The sequence below is a fragment of the Mustela lutreola genome, chromosome 6 (assembly GCF_030435805.1).
Source record: "Mustela lutreola isolate mMusLut2 chromosome 6, mMusLut2.pri, whole genome shotgun sequence".
Classification (NCBI taxonomy): domain Eukaryota; kingdom Metazoa; phylum Chordata; class Mammalia; order Carnivora; family Mustelidae; genus Mustela; species Mustela lutreola.
In genome coordinates this window covers 105,077,416-105,100,095 of record NC_081295.1, presented here as the reverse complement: position 1 = coordinate 105,100,095, position 22,680 = coordinate 105,077,416, and the positions used below count along the sequence as shown (strand labels likewise).

General features: G+C 34.5%; 1 protein-coding gene across 6 annotated transcripts in view; it reads left to right on the top strand.

Annotated features, from left to right (window-relative positions):
- KHDRBS2 (KH RNA binding domain containing, signal transduction associated 2) overlaps nt 1–22,680 on the top strand; it is a 636,352-nt gene that overhangs the window by 538,525 nt on the left and 75,147 nt on the right. For all 6 annotated transcript variants that reach the window (XR_009354772.1, XR_009354769.1, XR_009354770.1 and 3 more), the window contains exon 7: nt 11,264–11,346. Coding sequence is in view for 2 of the 6 variants with exons in the window: in XM_059178344.1 (XP_059034327.1) it covers nt 11,264–11,346 (83 nt within the window). In the remaining 4 variants the exon portion in view is untranslated. The remainder of the gene's footprint in view (nt 1–11,263; nt 11,347–22,680) is intronic.

Below are 22,680 nucleotides of genomic sequence, written 5' to 3'. Positions count from 1 at the left end.
TTTCATATCATTTAAATCCAAATGATTTTCTTCTGGAAGCCACAATAATTTACTAGCATCATAACACATTTTTACTTCTCTTTAGTCGATAAAAACATGTTAGTTATTATAGCTTCTAATACTAGTATTAGGTTGGACTACAGAAAATTGACTTTATGGCAATGTCATACGATCCAACTCAACTTTTTAAATATGTAAAATCATTACAACAATCATTAACAAAGTGTCAGTAACATAATTTAGTATTTTGAAAACATATGTATGCATGTCTACATTGCAGTCAGAGATGTTCTAAACTATTATGAGTGATAACTCCCTTTTTGAGGTACAAGAAATCTTCTGAAATTCCATAAATGAGCACTGATTAGCAAACCTCTATATACTGAGGAAATTTAATACCTAATCTATTTATGTTTCCATTTTTGCCAAGATGTTTTGGTTTGTTGTCTGTGGGTGGTAGAGAGCACACAGAGACAGCCAAGGATTCTCACGGTACAGGTCAATGTTAAGAAATACATTAGCATGGGTACTTTTACAATAGGCTTTCCAAGAAATAACATCTTCTTTATGAATTCAAGAATGATTTTCTTTTTGGAGTGAGTTCTTCTTATAGAAAACATGATTCTGTTTATTATAGTGGATGCTTGTACCTTCCATTTCCTAGTGAGATAAAGATCAATTAAAGAGGGGAGTGGGACTTCAAACATTGTGTTCACATAGAGCCTGCTGTAGCCTAAGCTTCTCATCTCCATAGACCGTCTGAACAGTGGTTGTTATTTCAACTGTCATCTATGTGCTGATGACTTCCAGAGCTCTATTTGTAGCCCAGACTATCTAAGCCTGAAACACCTATGTCCAGTTGCCTCAGACTAAGTCTCCAGGACATTGAGGTCATCTGCTGCTTTCTCAACTGCCTATCGGGAGAACATTTAATCGTCTTTGGAAGAAAATACCATCAGCCAAAGTTTTCACAAATTTCAATACACAACACTGAGGAGAGGGTTCACTGAAAAATTATAAGGCATGTTAAGATCAATATCAATTCAACCAAAAGCAAGAGGGAAAAAAATGAAGGCACTGATGACTCAGATGTTAGAGTTATCATCCAGAGGTTTTACAATAACTATGATTAACATATTCAAGAAAGTAGAGGGGGAAAATGGAGCCTCATCCCAAAAGACTTGGAATTTTTAAGAATTAAAGACAGTTGCAAAATGCAGATGTATATTTCGTCATTCCTCCGCTTGAAAGTTTTCCATGGCTCCCTTGCCTACAGGATACATACAGATAAGCTCCTTACCATGTCACAGGAAGAACTTCAAAACTTCCTTTTATCTGTTTCTTGAGCCTGACTGCCTACCCTTTCATAGACATTTTGTGCTTTAGTTACATTCAACTGCTAACAGTTCCCTAACACCGGATTTCCTTTGATGTTGCCCGGCATTCACCCTTGATGTTCTTGGAAAGTGGAATGTTCCCACACCACCTGCTGGTCCATCTAGAAACAGAGATTTATCCACAAATAACCATCTCAATTAAGACCTTTCCTAAGAAATTCTTGCACTCATAGCACCTATTACATACTCTATTAAATGCTTTCCATAGGTATTTCAGTGTCTCAGACATCTACTGGTCTCATGTATATAGTAAGCTGAGAGTAGTGGTGTGCTACAACTGACTTTTGCTGGCTCACCAGACCCCTTGTAAAATGTTCAGAAATTTTGTGATTGGCTATTTGATCCAGCTATTATTAAAGATTAAATTAAAATTAAATAAATTATATGAAAGAGATAGTTAATATTTTCAGGTTCATCATATCTGATTATTTTATTACAATCCATGCTCTAGGTTATTTATGTCTGTTGCTTTTGTATGGTGAAAATAATTTATAATAGTGTGCTACTGTTTATCTCTTCCCAAATTTGTTGCTTTTCCATGTTGATATCCTGAAATCAGCCGTGATAAGACTATTTACACCACAGATACCAGCAAATGCCAAAAGCTAGGACTTGATCTTTTGTTATTGATTATGTAGATTTAAGAACACTATGGAGAAAATATTAATAATGCAGATTTACCTTAAAATGGTATCATCCTATAGCCTGTAACAGTGTGAACAGAACACAAAATTTAGAGACCATTCTCCTAGTATGTAAAAGCCATTGTCCAACTCAGAACAACGTTGCTCACATAACTGAGAAATGAATAAAGCTGACATATGTATTTAAGATTTCCCTTTCATTTTACTTGCCAACCAACATGAATGAAAATTTCAAATGGCATTCAAGTCAGATTTAGAATGTTCATCAATACAAGGCTGTCTTATTTGCTGAATAAGATAGCCATCCCACAGGAGATAGCATTCCATTGTCTTCTTGCTTCCATCATTTCTGTTGAAAAATTTGGCTTTGTCTCTTTTTGTTCACTTTTAAGATAATGTACCAATTTTTCCTGGATGCCTTTAAATTTTGATTTTCAGCAGTTTCATTGGGATATTCCTAGGTGTATTTTCTTTGTATTTATGCTAATTAAAATTCATAGAGTGCCTTTAAAAAAAGATGATAGTCATGTTTTATCTGTTTTGTGATTTATTATGGTATCATTGTAATATCAGAATTATAAAAACTGATTTTACAAGAGATAGCAAGTCACAATGAAATTGTATGTGTATAAAACAAAATAAATTAGATATTTTATCTGTACGTTGTATGCTATAAATTTAATTTTAATATAAATTAAATATACAGTTTATTATAAGTATAAATTAAATTTATATATATTTATATATTTGATTTTTATTTGCAAATTGTGTGGTTATGTCAGTCAAATTTATAGTGAAAATATATATACGTACATACCACACACATGCACATACTTTTTTGAAGAGGCATTTGTTAAACAGTTATCAGATCACACAGGCTGAGAACCTCTCAAAGACAGGAATTAAGTCTTATTCTTCTTTTATCTCTGTTGCTTGGATAATAAATTCAGTGATTAATATACAGTCTGGTGAAATTACTATTATTTTAAGCCTACATATAGAGAGAGCCAATATTATTTAGATTTGAAACCCAAAATTGGTGCAGAAATCATAGTTCAAGAAGGAGTGCTTAAACTAAATTGAAAAATTAGTAGGCATATGAAGGCAGAGAAAAAAATCTAAAGCAGATTTGAAAAGGGTGGCTTTGTATAATTATGTATTTATAGTAATGCACATCTCCCCTATAAGCTGCCTTGCCCAATATTCATAAAGTATATGTATAAAGTGACCTATATAGAATTCATAGGGAACTACAAAGAAATCATTCTCTTCTTTCACACTACTCAGGCCTTCACATCTGACTCCACTTCAAATTATAACTTTAGCAAATTGTAGAGGACTTGGTGAAGATCTGGAAAATAGCCAAGACTGCATTTCTTAAGGATCTTGTAAGGATCTTTTATTTGGTTCAAAGAATAGAAAACTAAAGAATTTATAACTTCACAAATATGAAGGAATTCAAGATAGAAGAGATGTTCTCCATAACCATGTTCCAGAAAACAATGAATCTTTTCCTCCTTGGATATTTTGTTGTTTTTTTTTTGTGAAAGATGCCAAATCATCTGGCTTCAGCTGGGAGGAAATAACATTAAAACTTTTAATTGCAGAAGGTGTTTTTCTCTTTCACTGGGACATCGGATATAGAAAATTCTATTCTGAGACCCTGATAATTTAATTAGCATCTAAAACGGTCTTGGACCATCAGCTGTGGCTGGGCAGGCCGGGTTCAGGCTTGGGGGCCAGCTGCTGGCATAATCCTGCTGGAGGTGAGCAATGACATCATTGAGGTCACACGCAAGTTAAAAAATGTGGCCGCTGGTCACAAACCAGAAGCAGTAGAAGTAAAACTTGCAGATTTTGATGGGAGTCCTCTATCATATTTCAAATCCCAATGGAGAAAAAAAAAAAAAGTGATGGTCAGTGTTTCTTTGAAATTCTACAAGGAACTTCAGGCACGGGATACTGATGAGTTAATAAAGAGGATGTACAGAGTTTTCTTGGTAAATCACAAACCAGGATACAATGTCTCTTTGCTATATGACCTTGATAATATTGCCGGCATGCAAGGATTCCATTGGGCATCAGGCTGGCATGTTGACATTAAATTGTTTTGCCTCTGTCTTTGAGAAATGCTTCTAATCCCAAGATGAGGGCAGAGAAGGAGAGAACGGTGCATTTATCTGTTAGAGGGATGGTGAGACCATGTATGTTTAGTCTAAAAAGGATAGCGTCACAGTAGTCTTCAGTACAGTGTTTAAGGATAACGATGATGTAGTGATTGGAAAAGTGTCCATGCAAGAGTTCAAACAAGGACACACAGCCCCCATAGTTCCCCCTTAGCCACCGGGAACCTCCTCTGGAGCTGAAAGACACAGATGCTGCAGCAGGTGACAACACTGGCTCTATAACCTTCATTCATTCCCTCACCACACCGAGGCCAGGGCTCGAGAAAGCACCAACAACCCGATCCACATGTCCTGGGACCACCTTCACTACCACCTCAAGGGCTCTAAGGCCTAGATTCACATATGATGTGGGCAAAACCAGCAACTTCCTCGAGGTGCTGAAATGTGCAGACACTGAGAAAACTGAAAACAGTCACAGGGAAGACCATTTTCATACCGCTAGAATTGGGAGCAGGAGGAGGAGGTGGCCGGCAACAGAAGGCTACTGGCTAATCATAGCTTTTCATATGGTGCGGCTTCAGGTTCTTAAGGGGTTCTCCATTTTGGTTCCATTTTGTACATGTTTGGAAAATAATCTGGAGAAATGAGCAGTGCTGGCAAGGACATAATAGTTCTCAAGATTTTTTTAAAAAAAGGAAAAAAAAAAGAATTCCATTTGATCGACTTAATTCCTTTTCTTTATCTTCCCCCATTCCCCTTGCCTTCTTCCTCCTTTTCCAAGCTGTTGCACCTTGCAGTATGTCACTGGTAATAAATTGCAGGACAAAGCAATCTTAACTTGTTTTCTCCTAAGTATTTGAGTTCAAAACCCCTATATCTAAGAAATACACTTGGAGTCATTAATAAAGAAAATCTTTCTATTGTCAAAAAAAAGTCATAATTTTTAGTACAATTGTGTGAATAGGCAGAGACATAAGATAGTAATTTTCTTCAGGAGCACCTGACTGGCTCAATCAGAAGAGCATATGACTCCTAATCTCAGGGGGTGAGTTCGAGCCCCTCCTTGGGCATAGAAATTTCTTTAAAAAAAAAAAAAAGTAATTTCTTCAAAGGAAACAGCAGAAACAATGGAGCAAAAATGGGAAGAATATGTTTTGATTTCTTAGTTGATTATTCATATCTAAGTTGAATCTCATACAGATACTGACTGGCTTTGTAGGGAGCATTTCTATTTTACTGATTTATGTTAGAACATTACCAGTATGATTCATAATTTTACTTGTCCTAAGAAAACTATATAAACTTATGTCAAATGTAAGAAAACAAAAATAAACTATGTATAAGTATCCACATTTACTTTCCCTTTTACAGTAAGGACGATTACTTGGGGACCACTGCACTATATACCTTATGAAACTGTGCATTGCCAGGAAAGATTTCTGTATGTTTTACGGATTTTCTGTGTAAGACTTAAAAAAATAAAAGTGTAAGTGAGGAGGGAAGATGTAATAGCCTTCCACAAGCTAGATGGTAAAGCTATCCTTCATAAATGGAGATAAAACTACTACTTGATAAAATCATCATTTAAAATATTTCTCTTTCAGTGGTGACTGATTTGAGTCAATCCATATCTGCTCTGGGTGAGAATACTCTCCTTCATGCTAATTTAGCAATCTGATACATATTTATTAAGAAAATACTCTATGGAATAAACTATACTAAACACCATAAGGCATCTAAAAAAAAAAGGTGATTAAGTATGACATAGTCCATGTGTCTCAGGAGCTTCAATTTTAAAAAGTGAAAAAATTGTAAAAAAAAAAAAATACAGTACATATTTGGTACTGTTCTAAGTACTGGTGATAAAAACAACAGTCTTTTAGAATTCAGAAGACAAGGGTTACCATAAACTTGAAAGAAGCAGGAAAATTTTCCTGAAGATTGTGTAATATAAAATAACCTTTAGATATCAGTAGCATTTCAACAGAAAAAACAAGGAAAACATAGGAAATTTAGGGATTTGAAGACTCTGAAAATATGTACCTGAGTCCCACCTTGGCTCTTCTAGTGTGGGCCCACAAACACAAAAACAAAACAAAAGCAAAACTTGGCTTGCTTTCTGTTAGAAGCTAGAGCTTTGAGTCCAGAGTAACAACTGGGGGTCAATGAAGCCATATTTTTAGAATTTTGTTGGAGAACAATAGTATGGATGCTAGAAAAGATGTGTGCAGCCCCTGAGACACCTGTGCCAAATACAATTAATGCCCTAGTTACTGACCCAGTAATCCCCAAGATAGAGAACCAGACTGCCTGTCTTGTTCAGCTATGGGAAATTCCAGCTGTCGTGTTAACTGTTGTTCTACCAGAGGGGAGATGAAGCCTTGAGTTGAGAACTAGGAAGCCTAAATTTCACCTGAGAACACAGGAGCCTCCCATATACACTCTAATGGTTGTTAATGTGTGTGTTGGAGGGGTACAGGTGGGCAAATAAAGTTATATATCTTATACTATGGCTGAAAGATTGATTTCATTAAGTAAAACAAAAGAATAAGAGATATCACATAAGACATAAAGGAAAGATTAATGCAGCAATGCAGAAGATCCAATATCTCATTAGTAAGAGTACTACAAAGAGAGAAGAAAAGTACAATGACATTTGCCAGAACTGGAGAACACAAGCTCCCACAGTTGAAAGAGCTCCCTGAGTACCCAGCGTTCTGAATGAAAAGACACACACACACACACACACAGGCAGAGCATTATAAAATTTCAGAAAACCAAAGATAAAATTTGTAAAAGCATCCAGAAAGAAAAAAAAGTGAAATGAAATAAAATAAAACTAGGTCACATACAAGTAGCAGGAATTCTCAGCACCAATATATAGTAATGAAAACATTCAATCAAAGCCCTCAAAAATTCTGATCGAAAACCATTTTTCAGCCTAAACTTCTATACTCAGTTAATCAATCTAGTGTGGGGTTAGAATTTTAAAATTTGCAATCAGATAAATGTTCAACACAGTATCACAGGTGCAGTATCCTTTCAAAAACATTGAAACAAAAGGTAATTATGAGAATAATCAAATTCAGAATATAGGAAAGTCTACAAAACAACTGGTTTAGACTACTCAAAAATGCAGAGTTATAGAAACCAATAAAAACCTGGAGGACTTTGATAGGGATTGCATTCATGTGTAGATTGCATTGGGTAATATAAACATTTTAATATTATTTGTTCTTTCAACCCATAAGCATGGAATGTCTTTCCGTTTCTTTGTCTCATCTTCAGTTTCTTTCATCAGTGTTTTACACTTTTCAGAGGTCTTTTATCTCTTTGGTTGCATGTATTCATAGGCATCTTATTGTTTTTGGTGTAATTGTAAATGGGATTGATTCCTTAATTTCTCTTCCTGCTGCTTCATTATTGTTGTGCAGAAATGCAATAGATTTCTATACATTGGTCTTCTGTCCGCGGATTATAGCATTTTTCACAGTGCTAGGACAAACAATCCTTAAGTTTTATGGAACCATAAAAGACCCCAAATAGCCAAAGCACTGTTGAAAAAGGAAAGCAAGGCTGGAGGCATCACAAGTTATATTACAAAGCTGTAGTGATCAAAACAGTATGGCACTGGCACAAAGATAGACACAGACACATAGATCAAGACAATATAATAAACCAAGAAATAAACCATAAGCATATGGTCAGTTAATCTTTGGCAAAGCAGGAAAGAATATCCATTGGGAAAAAGACAGTCTCTTCAACAAATGGTGCTGGGAATACTGGGCAGCCACATGTAAAAGAATGAAACCTGACCACATTCTTACACCATACACAAATATAGATTCAAAATGGATGAAAGACCTAAATGTGAAAGTTAAAATCCTAGAGGATTTTAGAAATTTAGTTAAAATCCTCACCGAGAACACAGGCAGTAACCTCTTTGACATTGGACATAGCAACAAAAAAATCTATTGGGACTATGTCAAAATACAAAGTTTGTGCACAGTGAAGGAAACACTCAACAAAACTAAGAGGCAACCTGTAAAATGGGAGGAGATATTTGCAAATTTCACATTCCATAAAGGGTTAGTATCCAAAATATATAAAGACCTTATAAAACTCAACACATAAAAACCAAATAATCCAGTTTAAAAATGGGCAGAAGGCATGAATAGACATTTTTCCAAGGAAGACATCCAGACGGCTAACAGACACAGAAAAAAAGTTAAAAATAGAACTACACTATATAATCCATAAATCACACTACTAGGTATTTACCCAAGGGATACAAAAATACTAGTTTAAAGGGATACATTGATACTGATGTTTATAGCAGCACTGTGTACAATAGCCAAATTGTGGAAACAGCCAAGTACCCAATGACTGATGAATAAAGAGGTGTGTGTGTGTGTGTGTGTGTGTATATGTATACATATATATGTGTGTGTATATATATATATATATATATATATATATATATATATGATGGAATATTACTCAGCCATAAAAATGAGTGAAATCCTGCCATTTGCAATGATATGGATGGAGCCAGAAAGTATTATGGTAAATGAAATAAGTCAGAGAAAGACAAATACCATATGATTTCACTCATGTCAATTTAAGAAACAAAACAAATAAGCAAAGGGAAAAAAAGAGGGAAGCAAACCAAGAAACATTGTGTTAACTACAGAGAGAGCAAAAGTGATAGTTACAAGAGCAGGGGGGGTGTGGGTAAAACAGGTGATGGGGATTAAGGGGGCACTTGCTATAATGGATAGTGGGTGTTGTATGGAAGTGCTGCTGCGATATATTATACACCTGAAACTAATATTACATTGTATGTTAACTAGACTCTTTTGAGAGAGAACGAGTACATGAGTGAAGGGGAGAAGGGGAGGGGTAACAAGAGAGAGAATCCTGGGTGTGGAGCCCAACATAGGGGGATAATTACAAAGAAATAATTCAAAATATATAGGAAGCCAAGAAAATAATAAAATGATTGAGCAATTATTAACTTTAGAAGAAACAAAAAGTATATGAACATAAAAAAAGAATTGTATTAACCTACTTGGACTCTTAGTGAATAATATTTATTATTGAATGACAGTGTAGATATTGGCTATTTAACAAAAGTAATGATGAAACTATATTAAAGTGTAGGGAAAAATGTAGAGAAGACTCTAAAAAACAATCCTTAGTAACCTGAATGGCTAGTCAATAGAAAATAATCAAAATTCATAAATCAGCAACATTAACCATATTACTTAATACAAAAAATTAATGGTAGAATAACAGATGAAAAGACTTAAAGAGAATTGAGGTTTATAGAGGGACAAAGAAATAAAGTGCTGTTTTTTGTGCATAAATCCTTTAGTACTATTTTAAAAAATAATCTTATATGTTAAAATTAACTTTAGAATATTTAATTTTTTAATTCAACACGAACTGAATTCGAATAGTCAAAGATCAAATAGAGAAACGATCCCATAGTGCAGAGCAAAAATATGAGGAAAACCATAAGCAGTATAAAAGAAATTAAAGTCAGACTCAGCAAAACTCATATATAAATAATAGCATTATATAAGTGGTAAGCCAGATGGAGAAGTCATAAATAATATTTTAAAAACGTTCTTGGGTTGATGAAAAAAAAATAGTTTTCAGATTAAATGAACTCAAGATCTTAGTCAAAAATGATATGGAAACTTTCATGTCTACATATTTTTTGTTTAAATTTTTGAACATAATAGAGAGATTTATAAGCCTCCAGACTGAAGTGAAATTATGAATTGGTGGGATAGGATGGAAGTGCATTCCAGGGAAAGATACACACCAGCAAAGGCCCAGAGGCAGAAAAATCAAAGGCTTTTTTCAGAGGTAGGGAGTAGGTGAGGTGGATGGCTAGGGTTTAGAGTATAGTCAGTGACTACAAAGGGAAATAAAAGGAAATTTCTCACACAGTGATTGGTAACTGGATTGTATGCTGCTAGTTTGCTTTCACCGTCTGCAGTGACAAATCTGCATTAGTTTGGGTAGCATTAATTTAGTTAGGTAATCAAACTCACCACCCACATTATCTTACTTAGGAGATTTAAAAACTGTAGAATGGACAACAAAATAAAGGCTCTTTGTGGGGTTTCTGTCTTTTTTTTCTCTTCCCTTCCTTCCTGCCTCCTATCCCCCCTCCCCAGTCCTTCCCTCTGTCACTTCCTTCCCGCCCCTCCTCCAGTCCTTCCCTCTGTCACTTCCTTCCCTCCCCTCCCCCAGTCCTTCCCTCTGTCACTTCCTTCCCTCCCCTCCCCCAGTCCTTCCCTCTGTCACTTCCTTCCCTCCCCTCCCCCAGTCCTTCCCTCTGTCACTTCCTTCCCGCCCCTCCCCCAGTCCTTCCCTCTATCACTTCCTTCCCGCCCCTCCCCCAGTCCTTCCCTCTGTCACTTCCTTCCCTCCCCTCCCCCAGTCCTTCCCTCTGTCACTTCCTTCCCTCCCCTCCCCCAGTCCTTCCCTCTGTCACTTCCTTCCCTCCTCTCTCATATTTTCTTCCTTCCTTCCCTCCTACTCTTTCTTCTTTCCCTTTTTCTTTTTTCTCCTTTCTTGTTTGTTTGTTTTGCAATGGTGACTGTATCTTTTTTATTGAAAGTTGGTAACAATTTAAGGATCCTGAATTTTATAGTTTCAGTCATAATTGTGATTATTATCAGGGGGGAAAAAAATCCCAGTGGGGCTGTAACCAGCATGTTAACACCACCATGATATTAGCACACTATCTAACCATAATATTTTCAAAAATATTATTTTTAACTTCTTATATAGTCTTATAGTCTTCTTTAATATTGATTAAAATTCCAGATAAATTATAGGGTAGGTATTGCTATTTTAATGACATGCTGAGTTTAATTATTAAGCATTAATATCTGGTCCATGAAATATTAGTCAAGGTTATGAGGAAATTATTAGTCTAGTAAAATCTGATGCAGAGTAACTAACCAAACATAAAAACTAAATTAAGGTCACATCATTTAAAATCTCATTAAGCCAAACCAGATCTAAGTTAATCAAGTTGGTTGCTAATAGGTCTTTCTACCATTTTCTGCCTCAGGGTTATGATGATGGCTACGGGGGTGAATATGATGACCAGACCTATGAGACTTATGATAACAGCTATGCCACCCAAACGCAAAGGTAAGGCATTTGCTGTCTAAAGCATCCTTCTCAGGATTATTTCTAATCCTGCTATTTTGTCTCTTGTATCTGAGTTCCTGTTCTGTTATATGAGAGTTTCTAGCAGTGGTTTTTCTCCATTGTCTTCCTGAATTATTAAGTTATTTACTAGACTGAGAGATAAAAGATAATAATCTTAAAATTGTTAATAATAGCAGTGCATTATTTTAAAACTAGATGATTATCATAACTAATAAACTCATTAAGTAAGCTTGTATTTAACAAAATATTGTTACTTTTGGAGATTATTTTAGTAAATTCATAATTAACACAACAGTGAAACATAAGGCATTTGTTCAATGAAGTTTTTTTTTCCCAAAATGTAATTTTTATTTGTAAAATAAAAGATACATGAATGTTATTTGTACTCCTGAAAAGGGAATTTTATAAAACAGCCTATGGAACGAATAATTCCTTTCTGTTCTTGATGGACCTCTAAATGATTGTTGACTATATCTTTTCAGATTGATCACATTTTGAGATATCAATTTATTTTTACTTTTTTAAAGTCACATTTTTTGAGGTAGTATTTATATATAGTAAATTTTGCCCATTTAAGTTACAGAGTTTGTATGAGTTTGACAAATGCAAACAATCATGTGCCCACTATCAAAATTAACCTTTAGGGCAGTTAAGTCAACCCAAAATGTTTCCTTATGGCCCTCTATGGACAATTTTTCTCCCTCCCAGGGCTTGGAAACAGCAATCAGTTTTTTGCCATTACAATTTTGACTTTTCTAGCATGCCATATAAGTAGAAATGATATGATATGTAACCTTTTGAGTCTGGCTTCTCTACATATCATGATATATTTGATATTTATTTATTCATATCATTATGTGTATCAATGTTTTCTTCCTTTTTATTACTATGCAGTGTTTGTAAGGATGTGCCATAGTTACTACATTCACCATCTGAAGGACAAATACATTGTTTCTTTTTTTTGGCAATTATGAATAAAATTGTCATTAAACAAATGCATTCTTAGAAAAATCTATCTCCCAAATATTTTTTTCTGAAAAAAAGTTACAGTCTTCATGGGAAAGTAGGAAAAGTTCCTATGATAGTTAAGTGATTCTCCCCTATATGTGATTGACAGAAACTATAGAACTAATTGTCACAAAATCATTACAGCATTGACCATTTATTGACCAACTTTAATGGGACCCAAAGAGATCTGGATGCTTCATTAAGTAATATCTGGGGGGGGGGGAGTGACAAAGAAAGAAACAACTTTAAGGTCATTATGGAGTGGAGGAAAAATACATGTAATGCATAAGTATGCATGTTGCGTGACTAGAAGGATAGCTTAGTGAAAGAAGTGAAAGGAAATTCTACTTAGAGAGAATACTATAGGCAATTAGGAAAAAGATGAGTGTGAATTGATACTTTTAAAGCTAAGCATAACATTTTATATATATATATATATAATATATATATATATTATATATATATATATATAACATATCATTAGGAAAATGACCATCTTCAACTTTGAGTAATTGCTTTATTTGTAGTATGTTACATAGAAAAGCCATCATGAGCTAAGAATTTATACCATAGATGATATCTTAATAATCCCAGTTACATATCAAAACAGCACAATTATTTAGGATGGTGGAAATTTTGCATCATGTCACAGACACTGAATATTGTATGTGAATTGGCTACATATTTAAAGCATCTGCTAATATTTTCAAACAAATTGTAATTTAATCTTTGTATATTAGTGCATAAAAATGGTGATAATAAAGTATTATATCTTTTTTAGAAACTATTTGGTAGAAAAAAAAATTACCACACACTAAAAACACAACTAGGAGAGAGTAAAACAATTTCTTGATTTAGCTTTGTAGAGCTACATTCAGCTGATAGAGATTTTGGAATAATTTTCTGAAAGTGAGTGACTTTCAGCATCTTTCTTCTGCTAATACTTAAATGGGCTTAGCTAACCCTAAGAGACAAGGAAGAAGAAAAAATGGGAGATTAGGATAATTTATTTTTGAATATTTCAAAGGTGAATATTACAATAATTGAAGATAATTATGCATAAAAAGTAATAGAATAATTTCAGAAAAAATTGGTCTTGTTTTAATGAATCATAATTTATATGTAAAAAGATACTTTCTATGCACTTCTGCTACCTTTTCTTTTTCCTTTCTTATCTATTCCATTTTCTATGGCTAAATTCATCCCATTCTCCTAGGTCCAGCTCAAAGCCAACTCTTCCAAAAAGTTTTTCCTTAATCCTTTATTTGGGAATAACCTGGTTTTGCTCTGAATTTCAATAGCACCATATCTTTATTTCTCTATGGCTCTTTCTCTCTCTGTCCTACATGGGATCAATTGTGTACACATTACATATCACTCTTACTACCTTCCTAGGATCCTTGTCTGATACCCTCACAGTATCCAGTGTTGAGCCTTTTATAGGGTGTGTACTGAATAATGATTATTGAATACATGAATGTCAGACTTAATGTATACCTACACTATGAAGCTGTAAAATAAGAGCCTCTTCCCTCAAGAAGAATACAATATGCAAAATTCTATGTATTATATTCATTGACAAAATATTTATGTGTTTCTCAGATATCTTAGTCCTAAACCAGAATAGATAAAGAAATCAGGTCATGAAATTAATTAAAATGAATCTAATATTCTCAAAAAGTGATACTAATGTTCTCTTTTGCAATAATTATAAAATATCTATTTTGGTCAAAACATGGCCTTAATACTCATAGAGTTTCTGGCACACTAGAGGTTCTCAGTAAAGATTTGTTGAATAAATGAACAAAAGATAAATGAACGCATTAACAAATGAATGAAATTAACAACAGTATTTCAGAAAACTATGAGGATTTTTAAATATAGTACCAATTTGTAATAGAAATAGATAAACGCTGAGAAAATTCATGACATATGTATTAAATTCCTATATCTCGATTATTTCTCTTGATCCAACTATGCCAGGAGAAGGTAATATTAACAATTTAGTTAAATAAGCACTTATTAAATGATTATATGTGTCAGAAAGCATACTCACCATACGGTGACAATACTTATCTAAAATAATTTTTAAATATATTTTAGTATTTGCCCCTAACAATTTGTTTGAGGAATCATTTGCAAGCTGCATATATATTTAAATAAATATAAGTGAAACAACTATAGAGTGACCAAGTATTAGAAGTTATAAGTGAGAGAAAGTTCATTTTTTACAAGAATCAGTCTAGAACTGTTTTGTTTTGTTTTTTTTAAATCAAGTGGTGTCTCTTTAATAGGGTTTTTTAAAGTATGATTTGGATTTATGGAGGAAAATGGAGAAAGTTTCTAAAGTGGAATAAAGAGAAATGTATGAGCATAAAACATCTCCATCATTTACAAACAATATGAATATTATTTTGGCACTGTCATGGTCAAAATCAGAAGAAATTCCAATTTAGAAGCTGAAGGTAAAGCAGTAAATTATGTGTGACTTAGCAGAACTGATAGAAAAAAATAAAAATCTTCAGAGAAAATGGTCTTTAAATGACTAGTTAGTCAGCATAGGTGAGGACAGAATTTGTGGAAATTATAAAGTAGAATCTGGCAGACACCTAAATGGAATAATTATATAATCTTCAATAAAGAGTCTAAGGGAGGTTCACAAGGTAACAACCCTAAAAAGGTTCACCTGGAGTTCAGAAGCTCTAACAACTTTAATTAATCCCCAGTTGTCTTGTAAGGTGTCATTAGTTCTGGAAATTTTCAGATGGATCTGAAGAGGGACTTCTCTAAAGATTCCTTAGGAGGCAGCTCAATGTAATGACATTATTAAAACTGGTAAAGATGATGATGATATGAGGGGTCTCAGACCATCTTTTTTCTCTTGCGCTGTGTCAATGAGGATAAAAAGTGGAAAAAAAAATGGATTGATGAGCTTATTATGCAACCTTCGAATTGCAGGACTAGCATTGCAATTTCCAGGGGAACTCAATTATTTGAAGTCTTTGGCTTAAGACAAGTTCCAGCTGGTGATTAACAACTTTAATTGGACTCAATATTAAATTCTGTCCATGTTCTGATACCCAATATTTTATGTACTCCTCAAAGTCATTAACATTTTCAGAGATCAATCTTCTGAAAGTATGTAAATTCACATATGTTTTACATATGTATTTGTTGATTTTTTTATTACTGACGGTTAATTTTGATAGCTAAACTACTTGTCTAAGTAGTCAGTTCGTATTTTAAAATATGCAATAAAATAGCTTTTGTAATACTTCAATAAGAAAACATATTTTACATATTTACATATGTCACATCATTTTACCAATGAGTTGGTTTTTCCCAGTGCCCAAATTTTCAGGAAGAATCTATACCAAACCAAAGCCATACATGTTAAAAAAAAAAAAAAAGTTACTAACATTTACCTAGACTGAAACAGTGATACTGCAAATGAAAATCAAGAGGGATTTTGATCATTGATTCTAATGACAATTTAATTTGGATGTGAAATGTTAAGAAACTATAATTTTTCAGTGTAAAATTTTAACTGAAAATTGGTATAATAGGCAAAATATCATAATGGAAGACTTTGCTTTTTTTAATCATGAATCAGGTGAGGAATTCACTAGGAAAAGAATCTTCTGTAAATTACAAAGGAATGAGCTAGGAGAGCGAATATACTTATCTTTCTGATATGTAAGTTCCCAATGTTTTTCTAGAATGAAGATCACATTTTGAATATCTTTACCAGTCAAGGTCTACACATTAGGGGAAAAAAAAAAAAAAGACACTCTTAAATTAGGATAATTTGAGGAGAATTTAATACAGGAACTATCTTCAGTGGCAGAATACAAGGGAAACCACAAGGAACAGTGTAATACTCTAGCACTAGGATCCCCAGGGCAAGGTGTTTGATTCAGAATGGGAGCCATGGTCATTCCACAAAGAGAAAGTTCAGGGAGTTAATACCCTGACCTCATTCTCCTCCCTCTTTCAGTTTCCCATCTTTGCTTCCATTGGCTGAACCCATTAAGAGGCAGAAGACAAGAAACCTACTAGGTGGTGTTGCTGTTAGTCATCCCCAGAACAGGCTGGAGGGAAGAGTGGAAGTGGGAAGGCAAATGGAAGAGAGGCAGCACAGCATCCAAAAATTGTATCAGACTCCCAACAACTAGTAATTGTATATATTAGTGTCAGTTGCTTATAGATATAAATAATGAATTTATTGAATTGTCATGGAAACAGTAATGCCTTTAAATGAATTTGTATTTTATTAATGAGAAAGCATCTAGGAACTAAAGAAGAAAAGTCAGAATACACAGTGAGCACACAAATACACATTTGGTGAACAAATTGCATTCTTGGACTCCCTTGCACAACTTTTTAGCTCCTCAAGGGTCAGAGCCCACACAATGGGAACGACTGGTCTGTTGTTCAGAGGCTTGAAACTTGAAACTAATGATTCATGCTAACTAACATTAGTTTTATGCTGGCTGCTGTGCTAATTGTTGAGGCCACTTTGTCTCATTCAATCCTTGCAGTAACATTTGAGGCAGAAAAAACTGAAATTTAAAAATGTCAGGTGATTTTCCCAAGTTTATTCAAGTAGTAAATGTTGACTTCCAAATCATCTCTGTTAACTCCACAGGCCTTAGACATAGAGACTAATAAACAGTGTCTGAAAATGTAAATCGATTCATTGAGTCAACAGATTTCTGCTATTATTTGAACAAGCCACAGAGAATATGCACTTAATATAATAAAAATCTAGTAATTTATTTGCATGCTTTTGAAAAGTTTGGACCAAAGGAAAAAAATGCAATTTATTTATTTACTATTGTTTTTAAGCTATAAATGTAGTGCAAGTCCTTATATTTGATACTAAGAATCTACAGAAACCCTTCTAATGTAAACTTAAGTATAAGTCACTGCAGTTATCCAGTAATTTAATAAAAGTTATCATATTAAGTATGTAACAGTTTGTTCTATTCATTTAAGTGGTACTATTCAGTATAAAATGACTCACCCTCATTTTGTAATTCAATTCTCTAAATGTTTCAAACTATAGCCAATGATGAGATTGAATTTACAGAAGTTTATTGGATTTGAGATATTTTTCCACAGTTATTCTACAAGTTAGTTGTATTTTTCATACCATCTAGATATCTCTGCATACATGAACAATGGATTGGGTATTGCCTGGATTTACTGCCTCTAGATCGCCTAAAGACCTCTGCATACATGAACAATGGATTGGGTATTGCCAAGATTCCAGCTCTTGATACACAGTTTTTTTAGTCCTCATCTGGAATACTTATTTTAGGCATCTAGAATACTTGCTGTTAGTTTTAGGAAAGGAACAATGTGTTTTCTCAAATTATTCATTACATATTTATTGTATTTTTTTTTATCATCGAGGGTTAATTTTGATAACCAAACTACTTACCTAAGTAGTCAATTTGTATTTAAAAATAGCAATAAAATATCTTTTATAAGTCTCCAATAAGAAAAGCTAGGAAAAACATTTTCCCTAGTCACTTGAATGACGAGTCTCCCAGGAAAACGTAAGGAAGTGTCCCAGTTAGTAACTGAAACCTGTTTAATCATTTACTGAGATCAGGATATGTCAGTAGTCAGTCATTTCTTCTCAGCAGATTACTTTAGAACTAGAGATACCCCTCAAAAGGAACAGGAAAGTACTGAGCAAACCATATGCAATCAGAGCTTCAGAAATGGGAACTGTTAGATCATCTTAGATTCTTGAAGAACATGATGTGTTGCAAAAAGCCTAGTATTAAAGCCAGTCAAAGAGCCCAAGGTGAAATTCTAGCTTCAATGGTCACTAAAGATACTTAGCTCCACTAAAAAAAAAAAAAAAAAAAAAGTAACAAATAGTTATCAACATATTTAGGGATCATAAATGTTCACAAGCATATATAACTGCCAAGGTATAAAGACATGGAGTAGTGGAGACTGTGGCAAACTGGAAACTCTGTGCTCTGTTGAAAGCAACTATCTTCTGTTCAAGTTTAGGATACTATGGCCATATAGTTCATGTAGACTAAAGGGCCCAGGGGAGCTTAGATCCCCCCCCACAAAGAAAACCCGTTTTCCAGTTACTATTGCTGCAAAACAAACCATCTCCAAACCAAGTGGTATAAAATAACCCTCTTTGGGGCACCTGGCTGGCTCAGTCAGTTAAGCATCTGCCTTCAGCTCAGGGCATGATCTCAGGATCCTGCGATCAAGCCCCTCACTGGGTTTCCTGCTCAGCAGGAAGCCTGCTTCTCCTTCTCCCACTCCCCCTGCTTGTGTTCCCTCTCTCACTGTCTCTCTCTCTCTGTCAAATACATAAAAACATTATTTTAATTTTTTTTAAATTACCATCTTTATAATGCTCTTTCATACTTGAGGATTTTGTATATCAGGAATTCTAACAAAGGACAGCAGGGGTGTTTGTTTCTTCTTCCCTTTGTCTGGAGCCTCAGCAAGAAGACTCAAATGGTAGGGATGACTCAGTGGCTGGAGTGTGGAATCATCTGGAGATTCTTCTCTCATATATCTGGCAGATGATGCTAGATGTCAGCTGATAACCTAAACTGGGGCTACTGCTTGGGATGCTCATGTAGTACTCGATGTTGCTTAGGCTTCCTCACAGCATGGCAGCTGAGAGTGCCACATATGAGTATCCCAAAGAACAAAAGAGAAACTGTATTGCCTTCCACAACTTGGGCTCAGTCTGTTACAAGCAAGTTACAAGTCCAGCCAGATTCAAGAGAAAGGATATTAGACCTCACCCCTCTCTGGGGAACTGGCACGGTTCAAGCATGGAAAATTGTATTGGGGCTGTTTGGGGAAACTATAACTAGCCACATCAGTTTTTCAGTGCATATTAGCAACTAATTTTTGAAAGTTAAACCCTCTATAGGTTAAACCAAATATATCTGTAGGTAGCCACAGTCACTGTTTTCTAAATTCTGTTCTATACATAAGCAAGAAGTCAGTATCCAGAAAATGTGTCCAAGGACATGGAATTAAGGAGTCCTTCCAAATGGCTATTTGAGGGCACTCAAATAGTGGTCTGTTAAAGACGTCCTGAAATCCACGAGTGGGCTGTTTGGAGACAATTAGAGAAGAAGACAGATATGCAAATAAACGTGTAACATGCAATGAGTACTGTGCTAGAAGGATGTGCCAGAGGTTATGAGAGAACATAGGCGGCCATCGAGTAGAGGGTGATGAGAAAGTACCAGAAGCTTTCTGAAACAGAGCTGATGCCCAGCTGTGATTTAATTGGGTTAAAAAAAAAAAAAAAAAAAAAAACTTAACCAGGCAAAGATAATGTACAAAGACAAAGAAATGAGAATATGATTCATTACTAAATAACTACATGTCCTTCAGGTGAATCAAATTATAAGATAACTTAGGAGTAGTAGGGCAGTTATTACCTGAAATGATAGGAAAAGAACAGGAAGGCCTGGATTATAGCATTCCAGTGTAAGAAAAGAATGATTTTGGGGTAGAGTTTGAGGTTGTCATCATATCTAGAAGCTGGTAAAGCTGAATTTGTCTTTGGTGAAAATTATGAATTATGATCATCTTTTTTTTTTTTTTTTTTTTTTTTTTGCATCAGCCTGATTTGCTCATTTGAGCCCAGCAAGTTCTCTATTAGTTGTTATTTCATCCTTTCTCTGAATGATCTGTCTGCACTTCCATTGCTTTCTTTGGTTTCTAAATCAATTTGCACTTAAAACAAAAACGAAACCAAAACAAAACAAAACCTCCAGGTCTTACTTTTTTGTAGTTAAACACTAGTAATGAGAGAAGGGAGGTATTTTTCTTGAAACACCTGTGGTTGAGATGGAAAATACGGACTTTGTGATCATTAAATTATAGAGTGGGAAAAAAACAAAAACAAAAACAAAAACAAAACATGACACTTTAACTCCTGGGGGTACCTCAGAAAAGGGAACAGAATTTATTTCAGATGCATATGGAATAGAGCCAAAATAAGATATAGATATTAGTAAGTCTCCATAACTAGATTTCTTTTAATAATAATCTCAACATCCTATTTTACTGTTTCATTAAGGTTATTATGTATTAAGGACCTTCTATTTTCTAGGTGGTAGAAGGAGAATAATGAACTCTATGATATATTTAAGCACAGGATAACAATTCTATAGTTATAATACTGTGGACCAGATATTTCATATTCAGAATAGTTTACATTTTATAAGGGAAGTACAATGCATATATTATTATTGCATCTGTGCCACAAATATATATTAATATTATTGCATTGAAATAAATGAGTAACTATAGTAGGCAGGACATAAATAGCTATACATAATTTATCACTTTAGGTAAGAATTTTGTTGCCTGATAATTTCAGACACCCTATTTAAGAAGAAAAAAATTTGATTTCAGAGTTTTTGAATTTAGAATTCAAGTATAAATAATTGTAGATTTGTATTATATAATATTCAGTAAGACTGAATTATAGAAGATGTGTGAAAGAAGCAAAGAGAGGAGTCGGAAGGACTAGTCAGCAAACACTTGACCATTTCTTGACCAAAGAAGTAAGTTGCTAATAAAAATAATACCATAACACAGAGCAGCTTGTATATTAGGCACTTTATAACATGATCATATGAGGTAGACAGTTTTATCCGTACTACAAATAAAGAAACTAGGTTTAGAATGTTTACTTTGCCCAGGACTAGACAAGGTTTGAACTGCTTCCTGTCCAATTCCAAATACTGAGCACTTTGTACTAATACCATATTGCTTCCCAAACACTTCATTTTGTTTTTTAACACCTCAGCTTATTAAGAAATTCTCAAGCTGAAGTAATATCTTCTTCCCTGTAATCTCCATTTATATACATTGATCAGTAAGCAGCTTGTGAAGCTACACATAGTAAATCTAATTTTGATATACCTATCAGCTTTTCTTTATAAAGATAATGTCCCTCTATCAATATCCACAGTGTGATAGAGTGTGTTTTTTTTATTATTGTGTTATGTTAGTCAGCACACAGTACATCATTACTTTTTGATGTAGTGTTCCACGCTCCATTGTTTACGTGTAACACCCAGTGCTCCATGCGTTCTTGGCTACAATTCTTCATCCACTGCCCCCATGTGTGATTGTTCAGTATCTCTCACAAAAGACGTAGATTGTTTTCCTAACTCCTCACTATTCCATATCTTGCTTTGACTAATACAATAATGTCACATCTTAAGCCTATACATTAAGAGGACTAGGCATTTCCCATTTGCTCTCTTCCTATTGCCATGAGAAGAGCTTCTCTAGGTAGCTATTGTGCCCTTAGTCGGAGTTCTGTAATAAACACATGGGCAGTCCAAACCTCAAGGCCAATCCCAATTCCACCCAAGCTTGGTACAGAGCCCCCAGTGAGCCTAGATTAGCAAACCTCTAGCCTAACAAAAACACGTGAATTGTCTCATGTATGATAATAATATTTTGCGATTGTTTGTTAAGCAACATTATTTTACCAGTAACAAGCCAGTGTCCAGGATCAGGGCCCACATAAACATGGTTTTCCTCAACTGTTCTTGGTTCATCATGATTCCCATTTCACTATTTACTCTAGTTGTTCTCTCATAAAACCACTCCAGTTGTCCAAGCACCCATCTGAAGTGTGGCACAATGATCTTGAGGCGCATTATATCAGATGAAAGTTGACCGGTGCAAAGATACAGCATTATTATATCATTTGTAATAACACTTCTTACTTTACTTCTACATCATCCTACCATGTGATTTTTTTTTTTTTAAAGATTTGATTTATTTGAGAGAGAGGGAGAGACAGAGATGGTGAGAGAGAACATGAATAGGGAGGAACAGGGAAAGCAGGCTCCCTGCTGAATGGGGAGCCCAGTGGTGCAGGGTTCCATCAAGGACCCTGGGATGATGACCTTAGCCCAAGGCAGAGGCTTAACCAACTGAAGCACCCAGAAGCCCATACCATGTGGTTTTATTAAGTGGCTATGTCACATTATTGGGTTTTATTGAATTTGTTTTCTACTGGAAACCTAGGTTCTCCCTAAATGAACTTCTGTCAAGCCAGTTCTAACACCATCCTGCATTGTTGCAATTGATTTTTTTAACCTAAATGCAGACATGTACATTTATCTCTGTGACATTTCACCTTGTTGTTTAGGCCTTCTTTTGTTGATTTGGAACTACTTTTTTGAATACTAATTTTTAAAATCAGAATAGTAGCTATACATCTTAGCATATCTTGTATTTCTTTATCAAGTACCTTTCAAAAAAATT